Here is an 18,202-nt window from a genome sequence, read left to right on the forward strand (position 1 = left end):
TGATGAGCTTTGTTGCGATGTCCATTCACAAGACCTCCCTTCACAAATCTCATTTTCTAGTTGGAAAAAAAAAATATATTTTGATGACAACCCAATTCAAAGATATATCCTTACTTTTTATTAAGTTTTTTCATTTCATTTCTGTGCAGTTGGTTGAAATAAATAAACACACACCCACTAACTTATTGAGACAGCTTTTTTGGTGCATCATTGTTGTATAATTGGGCAATATTTGTTTGTTGGGGCCATGCATTATTGATGAAGACATTAAATATAATGTCCCAACTGTGTTGTCTTCCTAATTACTACATAGGCAGATTATTATTGTACAGCTCCTTGTCTATGTCAGACAATTTTGCCACATTATAAGATTACAAGAAACTCCTCCCCAAGATTCTATATTTTCATTTTTTTTCTCTTGGGTCCAATCTGATTTCTGCAGAAATTTAAACTCCCAATAATTTATAGGTCAACTCTACATCAGTTGTGATATTTTAGTCTCTGTTGTTTCATGACACATGCATGTTGATTTACATAAAATAGGTTGGATGGTGATGGATCTCTTTTCTAGAGAATGGCAATTGATTCTAACCATCCATTTTATACAGATTTTCACCAAAACCAAACAAACTGAAGGGAAAATTCAGTTTTTACTAAAACTTGATGCCCTTTTGGTTCAGTTTAAAATTATATATAGGGACAGATTTAGTCAAGATCTAGTGACTCGAACCCCTCAACTTTATACTGTCATATATATATTACAAACTACCACAATATCAAAACTGCAAATTGTTTGATATGCCACTATATGTTTGTATATATATTGAATCAAATATTTACATATTAGTTTGGAGTGAGCAAACCATTTGATACGGTTTGATATATATCCAAAATCATTTTTTTTTATTTGGTTTGAGTTGACTATCAAACTGAGCTGTAAACATTTTCGTTTCATTGTTGGACATGTAAAACCATAAGGACTAGAGTTGTATATGTTTTTCTTTAAATGACAAAAAATAACAAAATATCTATAAAAGGGGACTTGCTAGCTTGTCGTGGTGTAGCCGATCGTTTGACATACCATGACTAATATATGTAACAATAAATAATTGATTGTATACCCTTATTTATACATACAAAGTTGTAGTTTGATTCACTTTGATAACAATGTTAAGATCGTGTTACTTCGAAATTAGTTGTGTTTTTTGGCATTATATATACTTTGATGTAAAGTATAAAAGAAAATGAGGCATGTGAAAGAAAGGGATGCTTCATATTTAGTGGTCCAATTTCTTCAAACCTTTTCAAAGAATCCTAAGCCTCTTGATGGAAGATTCCAACATTCTTCATCACACAATTAAATTATAAAATATTTCTTCTTCAATTTTGTTGAAAACAAATTGAGTAATTTAAAATCTTAATTTTTTTATAAAAAAAAAAGGTATAAAAGGGATTTTTATTTTCCAACGTTCATTATATATTGCTATACATTTAATTATTATGTTAAGAGTGTTATCGAATCTAATTACTCTAAAATAAAAATAACAATATCTCATCCCATTCAACTTGGGCAGTACTGAAATTTGCCAATAAAAAAAAAGGGTATAACTGGAAATTTAACAAAAGAAAGAGCAAGTGAACGGCCCAAGGAATTGTGGGCCGGTGTTCTCTATTTCTATTCCTATCTTTATTTGGGCTCAGCCCATTTATTGAAATAATTAGCAATGAGTTTGTTTACGTCATTGGAAGAGAATGTATGTTTATTATTATTATTATTATTATTATTTTATTTTTAAATACGTGAGTCGAGTCGTGAAAATCGAATCTTTGACTTTGAAATTATAGTACATAAATACTAGTTGAGATATACCCAATTTAACGTATAATATGCATGTTTAGTTCTTAAATTTTCAAAACCTACATATTTAATTCTTGAATTTAGGCTTGAAAAATCTTTAAAATTCTCTTTATGTAAAACTAAAATAGTAATATTAATAATAATAATAATAATAATAAATTGTAACAAAAGTGTTAATATATTTATTTTAAAATTTTGAATAAATAAATAGCCAAGAGGTTTGGTTTGATAAAAAAAATTTAATCAAAATTTTCTATGATAAAATAGTTTTTTTTCTTTTCTTTTTTTAATTCTTCCATACATAATTGTCTCTCTTTTAAATCCTACATCATTGCCATTACACAATGCATGCAAAGATGAATGATTAAAGTCAAATAAATGATAACCTTATACACACACACACACACACACACATATATATATAATAAGATATGTTTACAGATAATTATATTTTGTCTGACAAAATAAAACAATAACATAATTATTTTTATATATTTTCTCACACTTTTAATTGATAATTGCAAAGTCAAATGATAATTGGATACACACACACATATATCATATGGAACGGAATCGTCTATTAAATTAAATAAAGTATTTAGGCATAAGCTGTCATTTATTTATTTATTTTTATTTTATTGAGCATATAATTTATTAAGATTGGTGTGAGCAATTGATAATTTGTAAAGTTCATTTTAATTTAAAATAATAGACATTAGATTCTCCTACACTGAAATTGGGATTTAATTAATTATGGACTTAATATGAGCTTGAAAATAATAAAATATGGGTTTATTTATTTATTTACACTTCAGATAGATACTAAATCCAAAATGATATAGAGATAGAAACTTTATTTACCTTTTATTTATTTTTTTTGAAATAAAAATTTTAAAATGAAAAAATAAAAAACAAAAACTTAATTATGATTATGATTATTATTATTATGGAAAAAGAAAATTGTGGGGGCAAAGGGGATGAGAGTTGGAGAATAGACAAAGGAAATAAGTAGGCTTTGCTTTTTAGGGACCCCCACACCCATCTTTCCAATCTTTATCCAAAACGTGACTCTTTCTTTCATTTTTCTTTTCTTCCATAACCTTTTTATTCATTTAAATTTAAAAAGTTTTGTAGTTATAATTTTAACGTGGATTATATATAAACTAAACTCATTTTGAAACATTTTTTTAATGTCTCAAAAACCTATTAAATTCGAAAAATAAATATTCATGATTATCATTATTTTTTTGTTGTTCTATCCTCAAACATTTCTATTGTATTTACTAATATTTTAAATATAAAATTGGACTTGTGTTTGTAAAGTAATTATCGTTGAACATTTTTTATGTTTAATGATATACACTTTTTTTTTTTTTTTTAATGTTTGGTTGATATTTTGACAACGCTACGAAAAAATTAAATGAATTATGAAAAGAAAATTTGAGGAAAGAAAAATGATTTGAGGGAAAACAATAGCATATTACATTTGAGAAAAGAATAGCCAAAATTAAAGTAGAGGGCCACTCTCATGTCATAAAAGTCCCCATCAAACTTCCCAACATCTAATGAATAGAAACAACTCATCATATATATATATATATATATATATATATATATATATATATATATATATATATATATAAATATATATATATCTTTCATTTAAGTATGGTTTTCTAATATAATAAAAATCACTTAATTAATAGGTCATAATTTAGGTATAATGGTTTTCTAATATTGAAAAGTAAGTTTACAAAACAGTATTCCTATAATTCTATATAAAGTTATTTTCTTTACATAAATTTTGCAAAATTCAACTCAACATTTCAAAATTGGGGTCACGCTTTGACAATAACATTAAATTTTTCTTTTTGTTTTGACAAAACTGATAAAAATTCATTGTCTTTTAAAAATTCAAGTTTTCTTTTTTTTTGGAATTTACATAAAAATTCAAATGAAATGATTACTTATAAAATACGAAACCCACTCAAAAAAATAATAATAATAATAATAATAACGTTAACTTTTAAATATAATAAGACAAGAAAAAAAAGTTGTTGGGTTTTTATTTTTCGGTTTAAAAATCAAATGTATTTTTAAATAAGGTAAAAAACTTGTCAAGTGAAAAAAAAAGAAAAAAACATAATTTTCAAAATTTTAAAACTAAAAATTAAATAATTATCGAAACCAAACATATTCATTAAAAAGGAAGTGTTTAACTGTTTGATTCAAAGATCAAAATTGAATTTAACTCAACCATATTTAACTTACTTCTTTTTCGTCGGTTCACATATTATTTTATTTTCTAATATTGTAAAAAAAGTAATAAATAGAAAAAAAGAAAAAAGAAGAAGAGGGTTCCACATATATAATAGGGGTGAATTAAAATTTGAGGCCTAAGAAAAACTTTGTATTTTTTGGAGTGAGAAAGAAAGAAATATGTGAAATGGACAAAATAAAATTAATGTTTGAGAAAAAGGAAAAAGAAAAAAATAATAATAATAAAAAAAAAAAAGAAAAAAAGGTGATTGGTGAAAGGAAGTGTCACATGGAAATCATGGCACCCACTCCAACTACTTGGCGTTTCTCTTCCGCTACATATCATCCTATCTTCTAAACCCTAAAACTATTATTATTATTATTATTATTCTTATATATATATATATATATATATATATATATATTTTCCTTTTAGTTTAATCATTTTAATTAAATTTAAGTTTTTCCAAATTCCCTACCATATATATATATATGTAATAATTTTGAAGATATTTTACTTATATATTTGATATATATGTGACAACCCTAGCTATCATCTTTTGCAAGATTTTAAAAAAAAAAGATTTGCATAAAATTTTTAATTCTAAGTTTATCTTTGTTATTTCAAATTAATAAAAATCGAGACAAAAGTTACGAACAATATTTATTGATTTTATATATTTATTTACTAACTTGTTTAAATTAAGAAACTAACTACTTATTATGGTTTATTAGGAAAAATTAGTAACCCAATTATGGTAATCACTCTCCCAATAGAAATCACGTACCATATTTTTACTTGAAAATGATTAAAATATGAAAGTTGATTTTCGATACTGAAATTTTAATTTTACTGAAATATTTGATAAAATATCGATATCAGACATGTATATAAAAGTAAAAAAAGTTTATAAAATTTATATAGATTAATAAATTGAATTGTTTTTACTCTAAAACTAAGTTATGATCAATATGGGTATTAATATTTCTATTCATATTAAATTAAATAGATGACGTATTGTCTTTCACAATCATTTATATATATTCATGGATATCTAATATCGATATAATTAAACTCTTGGATTTACGGATATATCTACGAATGAATCTATATATATATATATATATATATTTTATCCTTGTGAATAACCAAAAAATCTAATAAATCACCAAGAGTGCATACACTCTAGAGAGCGGATGACAAAGACAAAAGATCGTTAACATAACCCAAACTTTGCCAATTATGGTTAGCGAGCACAATATTGCTCTCCATGTACTTTGTTTATTTGACTCGTTAACAACGGTACCATTAAGGGTTGTACTAACGATATCTCTCAAGTTAACTCTACAAATTAAATAGAGATTGACATGGTTATCTCCTCGTTAACTCTACAAATTAAATAGAGATTGACATGGTTAATCTCCTCTTAGCGTCTACATGGGCCACCCTCATCAAAACCCTTGAATCGAGTGGGTGTCAAAAATTAATACATCTAAACAATCGAGTGTGCGTTTTTTCTTTCTTTTTTTTGTTCTTTTTTTTAAATAGAAGCATAGAACTATAAAAGGAAAGTTTGAAAACAGTGTGATTGGTGAAAGTTATTTAGAATAATTAGAGTTGGCCCCATTTCATGGCAAAGTAAAGGCACACACGTTTTGGTCTTTAATTTTGACCTATAACTATCCCCCCACAATGGCTCCACCCCATGTGATTGCCTTTATCATATTTGCAACTTCGTAATTCGGTCTACTATTATGTTAGCATTAAGTATTCAGAGTACAAATTATGTTAGCATTTAAACTCGTGTTGTGTTGAGTTTAGTTAGGAAAACATTGTACGTGTCTTGACTCATACTAGACATGTTAACGAGAGTACGCTACATTGAAGGATTGTAAATAAACATAGTTTGATTCTACTAAAAGTTGATTGGTTTAGTAAAATCCTACCCTGAAATTGAAGAAAAAAAGATTAGAGAATATCAAATAAGTACTGATCATAGTCCAAACAAACAACTTTGAACATGTGTGGAAAACCCTTTTTAATAAGAATCAGAAACAAAAATTTATTGGAAAGGTAAATTGATACAGTTGAAGGTTAAGTAGATGAAATTAAAAGATAAAGATTAAAATGAGTTTTTTTTCTTAACAAGGTTGTTATTTAACGAAACGATGTAAAAAAAACACAAGAATTGATTTAGATATGTTTAAAAATCGTTACTATATATATAGATAGATATTCTTTTTTTTTTTAAATAATGGGTGTATTGAATTTTTTTTTTCTTTGAAATATATATGGGACATTATCTATAAATAGAATCCATAGAGATGTGGTAGAGAAATGGAGAGACAAAATTATGTCCCACATAAAAGCCAACTTGTACATTTTAATTTCAAAATGTGTAATGAAAATGACCCCTTCAATCAATATTTTGATAGACTCTCAAATGTTTGATGTGATCCTCACTTTTCTTTTTCTTTTTCTTTTTCTTCTTACATTTTCTTCTGTTTGAAAAATATTTTATATTTAATTTTTAGGGAGCGAGAAATAAATCACTAAATATATACATATGATAAAAAGTCAAATATTTGTTTACTAATTAACTATACTGAAATATAGTCATTTAATTGATCAACAAAGTTATGTTATGTTATTAAATGGAGAAAAACGAAAATAAGATTTTTGAGAGGATCATCGTGTGTTCTGCGTTTTTTAAAATTCAAACTATCTGACATAGAGACACGTACATATAAGAACTTCACTATTGGATGATTTCACATTTCAATTCTTTTAATTCAGCACACATAATCTTTTAATTGGTCGAGAGCATTCTATATTTTATTTTCAATATATTTTTACTCACGTTTCTTCAATTGATTTTGAATCAATTCAAAATGCATTGGAATCATTTTTCGACTTTTGTAGTATAAGTAATTTAAAATACTAAAAATATCACAAGAACAATTTAGGGTTTTTTTTCTTCTTATTATCATAAAATATATGATATGATTAAAGTCAACAAAGCTAAGATCACTTTTAGTGGCTTAGGTTTAGAATTAAATAGGATATGTCTCCATGTAATATTTATAATATTTATTATCAACGTGATTGTAAATCTCATTGGCCAAACTTAAACTCCATGTTTGACCTTCTCATTAATAACATCATTGACTATAGCTTATTTTACAATCTAGACTTCCCCCTTTTATAATATATTCCAAAACTCCTTCCCCTATACTATATTCACAAAAATCGTTTTTAAAGTAAAGCTCGTGACAAATATATTTAACTAAAATATTTTTTCAAATTTACCATCGTTAGAAAAGGAAAAATGTTATAGATAACATAAAAATGTAAACTATTTATAAAATATGTTTATCGAAGAAGAAAAGAGTAAGAATATACTTTTTTTTTACTGCTAATAAGAAGAGGCTTATTCCCATCTTGTTGTTGTTGATTATATTAGTTGAAATAAACCTAAACGTTAAGGAATAAAATAAAAATGAAAAGCTAATTATCGTAGTTTATTACTAATCTAACAATTAATTAACACGATAAGCTCAAACTAACTAGGGCAAACCTCAACTACTCGAACGAGCTCGACTTGGTTAACCAAGAGATGAGATCTTTAACTTTTCATCTAGAAATACCCAGACCCTTATGCATACTATATACTCTATAGGTGTCTTCAACTTGAACTTTACCCTAGAACAAGCCTTATAAGAAATATCTTTACTATATTTCTTTTATCAAGTGGATGTGACTTTTCAACGTAGATTTACGTTTATACGTGTTTCTTAACTAGTCTTTATAAAAAAAAAGATATTTTAAACTTTAAAAAGTAATAATAAAAACAACCAATAATATAATATATATATATATATAAAAATAGTTGGTAGGGTACGGAGTACTTTATTAAAGGAAAAAGAAAAAAGAAAAGAGAATATTTAAATGTTGTTTCAAAGCAATTGAAATATAGATTTTGAGTACAAATTGAGATGGAAAAAGAATATTTTAAAGGTGGAGAGAGAATATTAAAAATATTAAGATGAGTCTAGTGAACAAATTTATTTATTTATTTATAAATAATAAAAAATAAAAAAAAAATTAAAGGTAAGGGAATAAATAAAGTACAATAAAGGAAAAACTAGAAATGAGAAAAGAAATAAATAAAAAAAAAAAAAAAGAAAGAAAAGGAAATATCCACGTTTTGAGCTTCACGGGTATGAGAAAATCCAAGGAACGGCCACGTGTCGGTGAAATGGAATAGCACGGCTCGCACGTGGTGGTTTTCCAAATTTACCCAATTTCAAAGCGACGCTTCTGGTCCCCATCTCAATGACCCGAATCTCTTTTCCAATCCAACGGTTTCGATTTCACGAGGCCACGAGCCTAATTTATTATTTATATTTCATTTTGTACCAACACTAAATTGCTTTTTTTTTCTTCTCTAAATTATTTTTAAAATGAAAAGACGTGCTTCTCTCGCTTTGCCTTTTTTTTTTTTTTTTTTTTAAAGAAAAATTTGATTTCCTTTTGTTTTTGATATAAAACAAACGAAAATTCTCTCTTTCTTTTTCCCTCCTTGTGAATTTTCATGGTTTAGAAGAAGGAGATTTTTATTTCCTAGAGATTTCAAAATGGAGTGGGATTTTTTGGGTTTGAACTCGAAAAATGCCGCCATGCCCATGCCTATCCCTTTGCCTCTGCCTTTCAAAGAAGAATTTCAAGATAATTCTAAAAATTCAGGTACGTTTATGCTTGCGTTTATGTTTCTTCCTTCTTCCAGTTTTCAGTTTTTCGGTTTCCATGGCGGAAATTGAAGCTTTTTGTGATTAAATATATGAATTTCTAACCGGAATATCTGTGGACAACCACGTTTGTGACGGTGTATTCGATTGTAAATTTTAGGTATAAAAAAGGAAGAACTGACACACATAAAGTTTCTGGGGAATATATATATATATATTTGATATTAATTGAATTTATTTTGTACTTCTTGTACTTTTTCTAAATTTTCATATAATCAGTTTCAATTTTAGTTTTCTGTCTTTGGAAATTGGGTTTGATTCCCTTTTTACTATTTTCCTAATTTTTGAACTTCAAACGTCTTTGATTATGATTTACGTTTTTGTTGTTTTTTTTTTAAAAAAATTGAGCTTAATTAGAAATACTAGTGATTATTTATTTATTTTTTTTGCTAATATTTTAAAGAACGAAATCAAATTTCGAAGTAAAAAAAAGTAGTTTACAATTTTTCTTTTGTTTTTGGAATTTGATTGAGAATACATGCCTTCTTTTTTAGAATTATAATAAAGCTAAAGCTCGTAATTAATTTTTTTTTTTGGTTTTTAAGATCAAAGCTATTTTCTCATTATAAATTTAGTTTTTTTTTTTAAGTTATGGAACATGTCCTAAAATAGGTTATAATTTTGACTTGGATTTAATATATACATACATACATACATACATACATATATATATATTTAAATAGATAAAATCAAATGGATATGGGCCTTATATATCGAAAATTCCGAGAATAGTGTTTTTAAGTACATGGATTTTTATTTTTGTTTTTTGTGAAATATGAGAATCAATTTGAAAAGTACTTAATGCAATAAAATAATAATTTAATAGAAAAAAGAATTGGAAAGTGTGAATTTTAATTAATAACAATGTATAATGAAATTTAAGCGCAAAGTTTATAAATTGGTTTCTAAACGCGTCGTGGGGTTTTATTATTATTATTATTATTAATCTACTTTAATTTAAACTTGGGCGTGAAGATATTAACTTAACTTTATACTTTTAATTCATTATTAAGAAGACAATTAATAATTAATTATATTAATGATGATGTGGCAGTTTGAGTGTGGTATTATATAAATAAATTGATACAGCTGTTTAACAATTAAATACTTCAAACCCGTGGTAAACACTTTACTTATTTTTTTTTAATACCAATTTTATATTATATATATAGATAGTTTAATTTTTTAATATCACGTTCTTGTCGGTTTTTATTATAATACTAATGATCTAATTATATGCATTTTTAAAGAAGTTTTTGGATTTTTGGTTTAATTAACCAAAGGTAAAAGTAGAAGGAACTTTAAAAATACAATGAGTTGGTTAAGTTGAAGAAGCTCTCAATGGTATTTTGAACGTGAAATGCATAAAGGAATGAGATCTGATTTGGGGTTTGTTTAATTTTGCAGCAATGGTGAGTGGTTCTTCAAGTATGCAATGGTCATTCTCAAACAAGGTTTCTGCTGTTCCACAATTGCTGTCTTTCAAGGCTTCTCAAGATGAGAAGCCAAAGAAAGTTATTGCTGACCCACTTGTCTCTTCAGACATTCATAGGCCATATTCTTCTGTAATTCACCTTTCACTTTCTTTCTACCTTTTCTATCTTTCACTCATAGGCTTCTCATGATAATTCGTTGATTTTGGCTCGTTGGTTTTCTCTTTTGTGTGTAGAAAAATGTAGCGTCAGATAAGAAGCCTGTAAACCAGTATGCAATGGCAGTTTACCCTTTCCAAAACACCGAGGCGCTTTTGTTTCCTCGTTCACAAGATGTGAAGATGTTTCCAATTTCCAACCAATCACCAGTTCCTATGGCTTTCAATGTGCCAGTATTTCAATCCCATTTGGTTTCTTCTCCTCAACCTATGGTTGGTTCTAATGTTAACTTGCAGCCATTTGGTGGGGTTCCAATTGCAACCTCCCTTTCGGTTCCTTTTACCAGCTCTGTTGTCGGTACAACTGAGTTAAGGTACTACTTTTCTTGAGATGGAACTAGGAAATATTTCATTAGCAAAAACTGTATTCAAATATGGTGCTCAACTTATACCTTGTCTTTCTAGGAATGTTTCAAAACCTCCCGGTTCGATGTCGCAGCTTACAATCTTCTATGCCGGATCCGTGTGTGTTTATAATGATATATCTCCTGAGAAGGTTTCTGTTCTTCTAAGAACTCTAGTTTGCTTTTGCCTTTTTGCCACTTGGTGAAGAAAAATTTCTCAATATATTGTTGTTTTTCTTTTTCAGGCTCAAGCTGTTATGCTTTTAGCTGGCAGTGGTGGGCTGCCTCAAACACAAAACAACATACTTTCCACAGGTCAAATGAAGGCATCATTTGCCGGTGAAAGTTTCCAAGGAATGCCACACCTTGAACTACCTACTGCTACTAAACCTATAAAACCCTCAGCTTCTCATCCCAAGCATTCTGAACCTCCCATCGATGCCGGTTCTGTTGCATCAGTTTCCCCGATTCCCCCAACATTCATACCTGCAGGTATAAAACCATTTTCACTCTACTCTAGTCCATATGTTTTCAAAAGTGATGACTTTTAACATCAAACTTGTTGCCTCCTCCCTGCAGCTGTACCTCAGGCTCGAAAGGCATCCTTGGCTCGGTTTTTAGAGAAGCGCAAAGAACGGTAATTGCTCAGCCTTGTTCTTTTACTTTGATTGTGTAGTATTTCTATTAGTTGACCACGTAGATCTCTATGTAATCGGTCTTTATTTATTGTTGATTTCCTAATGTACTGTTGTTGTTTATGTCGTTTTTAGGATAAACACTTGTCCCTACAGTGTTGCAAAGAAAACATCAGACTGCTCATCCTCAACCTTGGATCTGATGGCCTGATATTTGCACAATGGCCACCGCCAAGACTTTGGACTCATCACAAATTGGTGTGTCCTCCAATATTAGAGAAGTTTAGATATAATCATCTAAAGCAAATTTTGTCAATCTGTTAGCTTAGATTGATTCTTGGTTTTAGTTTTTCTTTTTCTTTTTTTTTTAAATATATTTTTCTTTTGTTCAATTCAAAAGCTAAGAACAATATGTATCTTAGTTGCTCCATATTTATGTAAAATATTGCCTTTTATTTATACCCAGAGAAACGATGGGACAATATTTTGTATTGTATCAAGATACTCAAGAGATCATTTTTTTCCCATGGAAAGATTATGCAAAAAAACACTATTCTGAATGATTTTGCTATGTCATTAGTTGAAAATGTGATAAGAGAATCAAGCAAAAAGTTTTCATTTATTTTGGACCCACTCATCACATGCAAGAGAACATTTTGCAGTGTTATTTATGATTTCTCTCTCTCTCTCTCTCTCTCTCTTCAAGACTATTTTCTTAGTGTTCACATGTTATTTTAAAATTCATATAAAAGGAATAATTTAATATGGACAGAAGTTTGAAACCCCACAAGAAAAGAACATGGAGGCAGAGCATGGACAATTTACTGATATTTATTTCTACTTCTTCTTTCCCATTCTAACAGATAATGAGTTATGACATTGAAGAGTAATCTATTGGGTTTGAATTACGATCTTTGATGTGACATTTAGACCTCTTCAACATTATCTTCTCTTTCCCCTTTTGTTTCAATGGAATCCACTTTTAAAGAACAACTGATAAAATAAGATCATAGCTGTTTTGTTTGACTGTTTTTACATGACAAAATAACACATGTTTCACGTTTTTTAGCTTTGGTTGAATTTTTTTAATTCTTGAAATGTGAGAACAATAAAGTTATCAAACTAACATTTAGATCTGAAGTGGAGTATATCGATTAGTGCAGAATTTGAAGTACTTATGGAAAAAGACATAGTTGAAACATTCTAGAAAACTTTCCCTTTGTATTGAATTTGAGAAAACAAACTTGGTATGAGTGTTGCATTGTTCTGTTCCTTACTTGTCTTGTCTCCTGTTTTCTGGATCAGCCTTCGAAAAGTGACTGCTATGTATTACAACCTTTAATTTATTTCCATTTCAAAAGACTAAGAGAGAAATGCAAGACAATATATTCTTCATTTTCTCTCATTCTTGGAGTAAAATCTAAGAACCACATAGAAGAACACCCGGTAAAGAACTCCCCAAGCTAGTAGGATCGCAATGTCGTACCATATATTTTCCATGTTAACGTCCATTGAGAACAGAACGTCTTCTCCGATTAGCAAGCAACCGGGTTGCAAATCGGTAGAAGTGTTGTGCAACTTGCTAAACCTTACATCTCCCATAGGGCCAGGTGAAAGATCATTGGGATTTCCTGAATAGCATCTTTTGCCTTTGAACTCATTGATCAACAATGATTCAAATGGATATTTTATGGCAGAGATGTAATGAAGCCACCTCCAATATACTGGTATTTGAGTTCGTTTCAAGAAGAATCCACAAGTGAGGAAGAAAATGGCTGTGGTGGCAATAACTATTGCATAGCCCGTGATATAACTTGGCACGAGAGCACTCACGAGCATAACGTATGCGTTTGTTGTAATGAGTGAGGCAAAGAGTGTCATCCAGAAGTAAAAGAGGTTGCTTTTCAGGTGAAGCCAGAATTGTGTTATGACAGCAAATGTGAAACCTTGAATGGCAAAAAATGGGAGATAAACAATGAGAGAGGAAATGACATAGGATGACGCTCGATATGCATTGTGAGAAGTCTCTCTAATGAAGATGAATCTTTCTTGAATAAATGTCGGGACAGCGTCATTCGATGAAAAGAAAACGAGACAAACTGCAAAGATGTAGAAGTTGAGAAGCCTGTTGATGTCTCTAAAGGAAGCATGACCGAGATTTTTGAACATGGAGGAGAGAATCAAAGCCATTACTGTCAAAACAATCTCCCTCGACAAAAACAATTCTGGGGTGCGGATCACATTGAGTGTTGTTCGCCACGAAAGCACAATAACCTCACGAAGCCAAGGATTTGCATATTTTGGACCATGATCCGGCTCATCAAGAACTTCCTCAATATCCATATCTTGGAAAGAAGGAAAATGAGAGTCCATTGACATGCTGAAGACCGAAGGTATTTTGGCATGAGATGATGGAATTTGGCTTGAAACTATTCCACTTCTAACACCAGACATTGGAGTTTTTGCTGGTGTTTGTCCTGGCGTTCTTGCTGGAGTCCATGACGGGTTTCGATGAGGAGTTCCTCTAACACCATTATAGACCCAAGCAGACAAATCTTTATAAAATTCAGAAGCTAAACGAGGATTATGAACACCACTACGATTATGCACTGAAGTTTTGGTAGATTTACGTTCTAGAGATCGATCAAAATCCTCATCCTCATTGTCTTCATATGCATATGCAGAATCAAACTGGCTTGAGTTTGGCCCTGAGGTCATGGAGAATGCTTGACTACGAAGGTTTAGAAACTTTGGCCCCAACCCCGACCCTGTCCCTTGCGCTGGCCCCATGGTCTTTTTATATGGAGTTCTAGGCGTTTTTGGAACAGGAGTCCTAGCAACTTGATCAGGTTTGATGCCATGGCGTTGATATACAACAAGAGGCTCTAACCCCACTGTTGATTCATCATATTCCTTGATTACATCCAATAGATATTCGATGTTGTTTTCGCCATTTGGTACTGGCCTTCCAAATCCGGATAGATGAGCAGACAGGTTTAATGGGCCTCCAACATATATTAGTCTTCCCCTGTCATCACATTTGAACCATTAAACAAAATTCAATTCATCAAACAATGTTATCAACAAAGAAAACACCCAAGTGAGAAATTTCCATTTCAATTGAAAATTTGGGTGCTTTCCTTAACTACTCCGCATACTCCTATCCAAAAGTGTAACCAAGTGTTGTACCTGGCAAGAACAGTTATGCGATCAAGTAGCAGTTGAATTCTGTAAGAAGGTTGATGAATGGTCATTAAGACAATACTTCCATTTCGAGCAATCTCTTTCACCTTCTCCACTACATTGAAGGCACTCGTTGAATCAAGGCCTGAGGTTGGCTCATCCAAAAATAAGAGCGATGGTTTGTGGATGATGTCAATTCCTATTGAAACCCTTCTCCGTTCACCTCCTGAAACTCCTCTTCTTCCTTCATCACCTATATAAGTATGCATGGCACTCTACAAAATGGAGAAAGATAAAGTTACTGGTTAGTGAAGATTTAGTAGGTAGAATCCAAGCTAGGATTGAAAATTCAGGTTCGACATGTTATTTTACACGTTATCTAACAACTTGGCCATGTTACTTTACATGTTAGAGCGATAACCTAAAACGATTCCCTTTGGCATGTATTGCACTCACGTACTTTGTAAACATTCTACAAGTTTGTTCAATGTTGTATTGCTTCAATTCAAACGCACTTAACTTTGAAGTTCTATATGTTACTGCAATATGATCGGTTGATTTTATTATAAATAAAACTTGAGCAACATGTTGTTCTACATTGTGTAAAGTCCTTCTAGGGATTGTTTCCTTATCAGTTCAAGTGTGTAGTGCAGATTTGCAAGAGTTCAGTGACTCGAGCCCTATATACTATTGTCTTATTTATTTTTTAGGGTTAGTCCATTTGATTGAGAAAAAGTTGTGTTATGGGAGAGATTGATCACAAAAAATACCATTATGCACTTTTTGTGGACATTGCCCCCAACATTTTCTACGACTTGGCCAACAAATTAAGATGAATCTTTTCAACATATATTGTCCTCACACTCCAAACCAACACTCAACATTGTACTACTCTAAATGAAATGAACTTAACTTTGGAGTTTTACATAATTTATCTACCTAAACATGCCTAAAATCTAGAGTTCTATGATTTTTCACCAAAATGAAAATTGTGTATGAATTCTTTTACTTATTCTATGCTCAAACTACACATAATAATAGAAAGAGACGACCTAGGTAGGGAAGTGGTGCGTACCTGTAAACCTAGTTGATCAATGAGCTCATAAACTCTATTCTTCTTCTCCTCCCTGGAAATAGAGGATGGAAGCCTAACCTCAGCTGAAAACATGAAGGTCTCAAACACAGATAACATTGGGAAGAGTTGGTCATCTTGCATAACATAAGATGAAACCATCTTCATGTAACTCGCGGTCACCGGCTTCCCATCTATCCTAACCGATCCTTCAAGGCTTCCTTTCGCCATCCGACCAGCCAATGCATCAAGAAACGTAGATTTCCCAGCACCACTTGGCCCCAAAATAGCCATGATTTCGCCTCGCAATGCCTGTCCTGAGATGTCATTCAAAAGATAAGTTTCTCTTTTGATCCAAACTCCATCTTTTTTATACTTCTTTATAACACTATATGACAAGTTGTTGAATTCCAAGCCTTGTCCTGGCACCGTCTTTTGGAGCTGTGGCAACGGCGCTGCTGCTCTTGCAGCCACGGCCTTCTTGTCGATGTCGATAAGGGTCTCGAGACTTCTGTTTGCCCCTCTTCGACCATCAACTGCCATGGCTGATCAGCTGAAACAGACTAGTTTTCTAGGACTTGTCAACAAAAAGTGGCATTGAAGAGGGTTCAGAGTAGGAGAATTGCAACAAGTTCTTAAAAGAAGGTAGGAGAAATTAACAAGGGAAGTTGGTTTGTTTGTCTCTGTCAAATATCATTGGTTTTGTCAGTGTCTGAACTTTGGTAACTCCAAAAATATTAATCATTGGAAAGTTGAAACCATGTGGGGGGTAAAACCAAGAGCACAAAAGAAGAATGTTTCGATAAATACTTCCCCCTAAATCAAACATCTTTCTCTAAACTTTGTCTTACAACTCCAAACACTGAGCCATATAATTGGAGCCGCAAATCTTTAAACAAAAGACACACACAAAAAAAAAAAAAAAAAAAAAAAAGGAAGAAGAATATTGACAGCTGTGGGATTTGAACCCACGCCCTTTCGGACCAGAGCCTAAATCTGGCGCCTTAGACCACTCGGCCAAACTGTCTTATTGATCATCAAATTGGGAACTTTATCATTTTAACAAATGCATTTACGATAAACAATATGAATATATTTAAGTATCAATTTTGTAAGTTTTTGTGTTTATAATTTAGTTCAAAATTCTAACTCTTTTAATTAAGAAAAAAACATAAAAGTGGAGGTAAGAAATTAAACACAAGTTTAAAAAAATCAAATGGTTCAGCCAAATAGAATCCGATATTAATTATTCTTTAAGATTGTGAATTATTTTATAACAATGCAACTAGCTGTCCCTAATTAAAGACATTAAAACTTGGAGGATAATTAAGTTGTTACGAATTTGAAAATACATGTATTAAATTCAATATGATAACAATTTGGTGTCTTTTAATTTTATGTTTTTTAAACTTACTGAAATTCTTTAGTTATATTAGTAGAATTAAGAGAACAAAACATATAAATTTACGAACTTAATTTTTAAAAAACCCAAATAATAATCAAACAAGAAGATTCTAAATGGTTACTTCTTCTCAATACAAATTGTTTAGTTTTATTTATAACCTAAAACGATTGTTATTAAACATTATCGAGACAATTTAGACAAATAGAAAATATAAATTTCCTTTGTCTCTTACAAAAGAGAGTTAAAAAAAAAAAAAAGTAGTAATCTAATATATCATTTCAACGAAATGGGTATCAAAATTATAAAAGATATATATTGAATATACTATTGATGGGTGTTTTAGACGGCGGCTGGCCTTGCCGGCACCGCCCTGAAAAGGCAGCACCCAAATTCATCCACTTGTCTTTTAGTTATATATTATCATAGATAAATTGAAGCAACAAATTAAACCCTAATTTCTCCACATATTACTTTGTTCGTATTTGTATCTTGATTCTCCCGATAACTAAAATGTGTATCGTTTTTGAATTCAAGAGGAACTTCGACGGTTAAAAGAAGATTTGGTTTTCATGTTAGTGTGTGTCTTGCATGCGATATAGGTTCGATTCAATCAAATGGCTATACCATCTTAGTTACTCAAGTCTAAGTTAGCGTCGTTTTGCTTGAGCCACGCCAATATCGTAGACTTCTGCATCATCGTATTAGTAGTAAGTGAAAGTTGATCCTTACATTGATATCTTTTACTCTTGCCATGGTTGATTTCGTAAGAAAAAATCTATCCATGATATATATATAATCGGAGAGTGAAATATTTTTATAAGGATGAAAATGAAAGAACACCAACAGCGGGGCTTATTGACATTTTCGAAGAACTCGAGGGACGTACTATACCGGAAAACAGTAACCGCCGCGCGAAACGGTTGAGGCAATGGCGAGAAAGAAGGCGACTTCTTAATCCAATAAAACTACCCTAATAAGTAATTTTC

General features: G+C 30.5%; 2 protein-coding genes and 1 non-coding gene across 4 annotated transcripts; 1 reads left to right on the forward strand and 2 right to left on the reverse strand.

Moving 5' to 3' along the window:
- The first annotated feature begins 8,553 nt into the window (after positions 1 to 8,553).
- Positions 8,554 to 12,119, forward strand: LOC103503612 (protein TIFY 6B-like). Of its 2 annotated transcripts, none has more exons than XM_051080204.1 (7): positions 8,554 to 8,864; positions 10,334 to 10,491; positions 10,596 to 10,891; positions 10,983 to 11,073; positions 11,167 to 11,413; positions 11,501 to 11,558; positions 11,692 to 12,119. In XM_051080204.1, the coding sequence occupies exons 1-7, from the start codon at positions 8,756 to 8,758 to the stop codon at positions 11,765 to 11,767; spliced, it is 1,035 nt and encodes a 344-aa protein (XP_050936161.1). In that variant the 5' UTR covers positions 8,554 to 8,755; the 3' UTR covers positions 11,768 to 12,119. The 2 variants fall into 2 exon arrangements, with proteins under 2 accessions (XP_050936161.1, XP_050936162.1); XM_051080205.1 differs by having other exon boundaries at positions 8,630 to 8,864; positions 10,599 to 10,891.
- A 660-nt stretch (positions 12,120 to 12,779) lies between these two features.
- Positions 12,780 to 16,380, reverse strand: LOC103488863 (ABC transporter G family member STR-like). Its single transcript, XM_008447787.3, has 3 exons — positions 15,815 to 16,380; positions 14,746 to 15,014; positions 12,780 to 14,584 (listed from the first exon to the last, which is right to left on the reverse strand). Exons 1-3 carry the CDS (start codon positions 16,352 to 16,354, stop codon positions 12,949 to 12,951), a joined length of 2,445 nt encoding a protein of 814 aa, XP_008446009.1. The 5' UTR covers positions 16,355 to 16,380; the 3' UTR covers positions 12,780 to 12,948.
- Positions 16,381 to 16,758: 378 nt separating this feature from the next.
- TRNAL-UAG (transfer RNA leucine (anticodon UAG)) lies at positions 16,759 to 16,838 on the reverse strand. Its single transcript has one exon. It is a non-coding gene; the product is annotated as a tRNA-Leu (tRNA).
- Positions 16,839 to 18,202: the final 1,364 nt, after the last annotated feature.

This window comes from Cucumis melo, chromosome 12, assembly GCF_025177605.1.
Source record: "Cucumis melo cultivar AY chromosome 12, USDA_Cmelo_AY_1.0, whole genome shotgun sequence".
NCBI classification, from domain to species: Eukaryota; Viridiplantae; Streptophyta; class Magnoliopsida; order Cucurbitales; family Cucurbitaceae; genus Cucumis; species Cucumis melo.

What these genes read in the sequence shown, in the direction of transcription:
- LOC103488863 (XM_008447787.3), bottom strand. Translation starts at nt 16,354, where the DNA reads ATGGCAGTTGATGGTCGAAGAGGGGCAAACAGAAGTCTCGAGACCCTT. An exon ending in TTGATCAACTAGGTTTACAG is followed by an intron (nt 15,015 to 15,814) that starts GTACGCACCACT and finishes TCCATTTTGTAG; the next exon opens with AGTGCCATGCATACTTATAT. An exon ending in CGCATAACTGTTCTTGCCAG is followed by an intron (nt 14,585 to 14,745) that starts GTACAACACTTG and finishes ATGTGATGACAG; the next exon opens with GGGAAGACTAATATATGTTG.
- LOC103503612 (XM_051080204.1), top strand. Translation starts at nt 8,756, where the DNA reads ATGGAGTGGGATTTTTTGGGTTTGAACTCGAAAAATGCCGCCATGCCC. An exon ending in TTCATAGGCCATATTCTTCT is followed by an intron (nt 10,492 to 10,595) that starts GTAATTCACCTT and finishes TTTTGTGTGTAG; the next exon opens with AAAAATGTAGCGTCAGATAA. An exon ending in TTAGAGAAGCGCAAAGAACG is followed by an intron (nt 11,559 to 11,691) that starts GTAATTGCTCAG and finishes TGTCGTTTTTAG; the next exon opens with GATAAACACTTGTCCCTACA.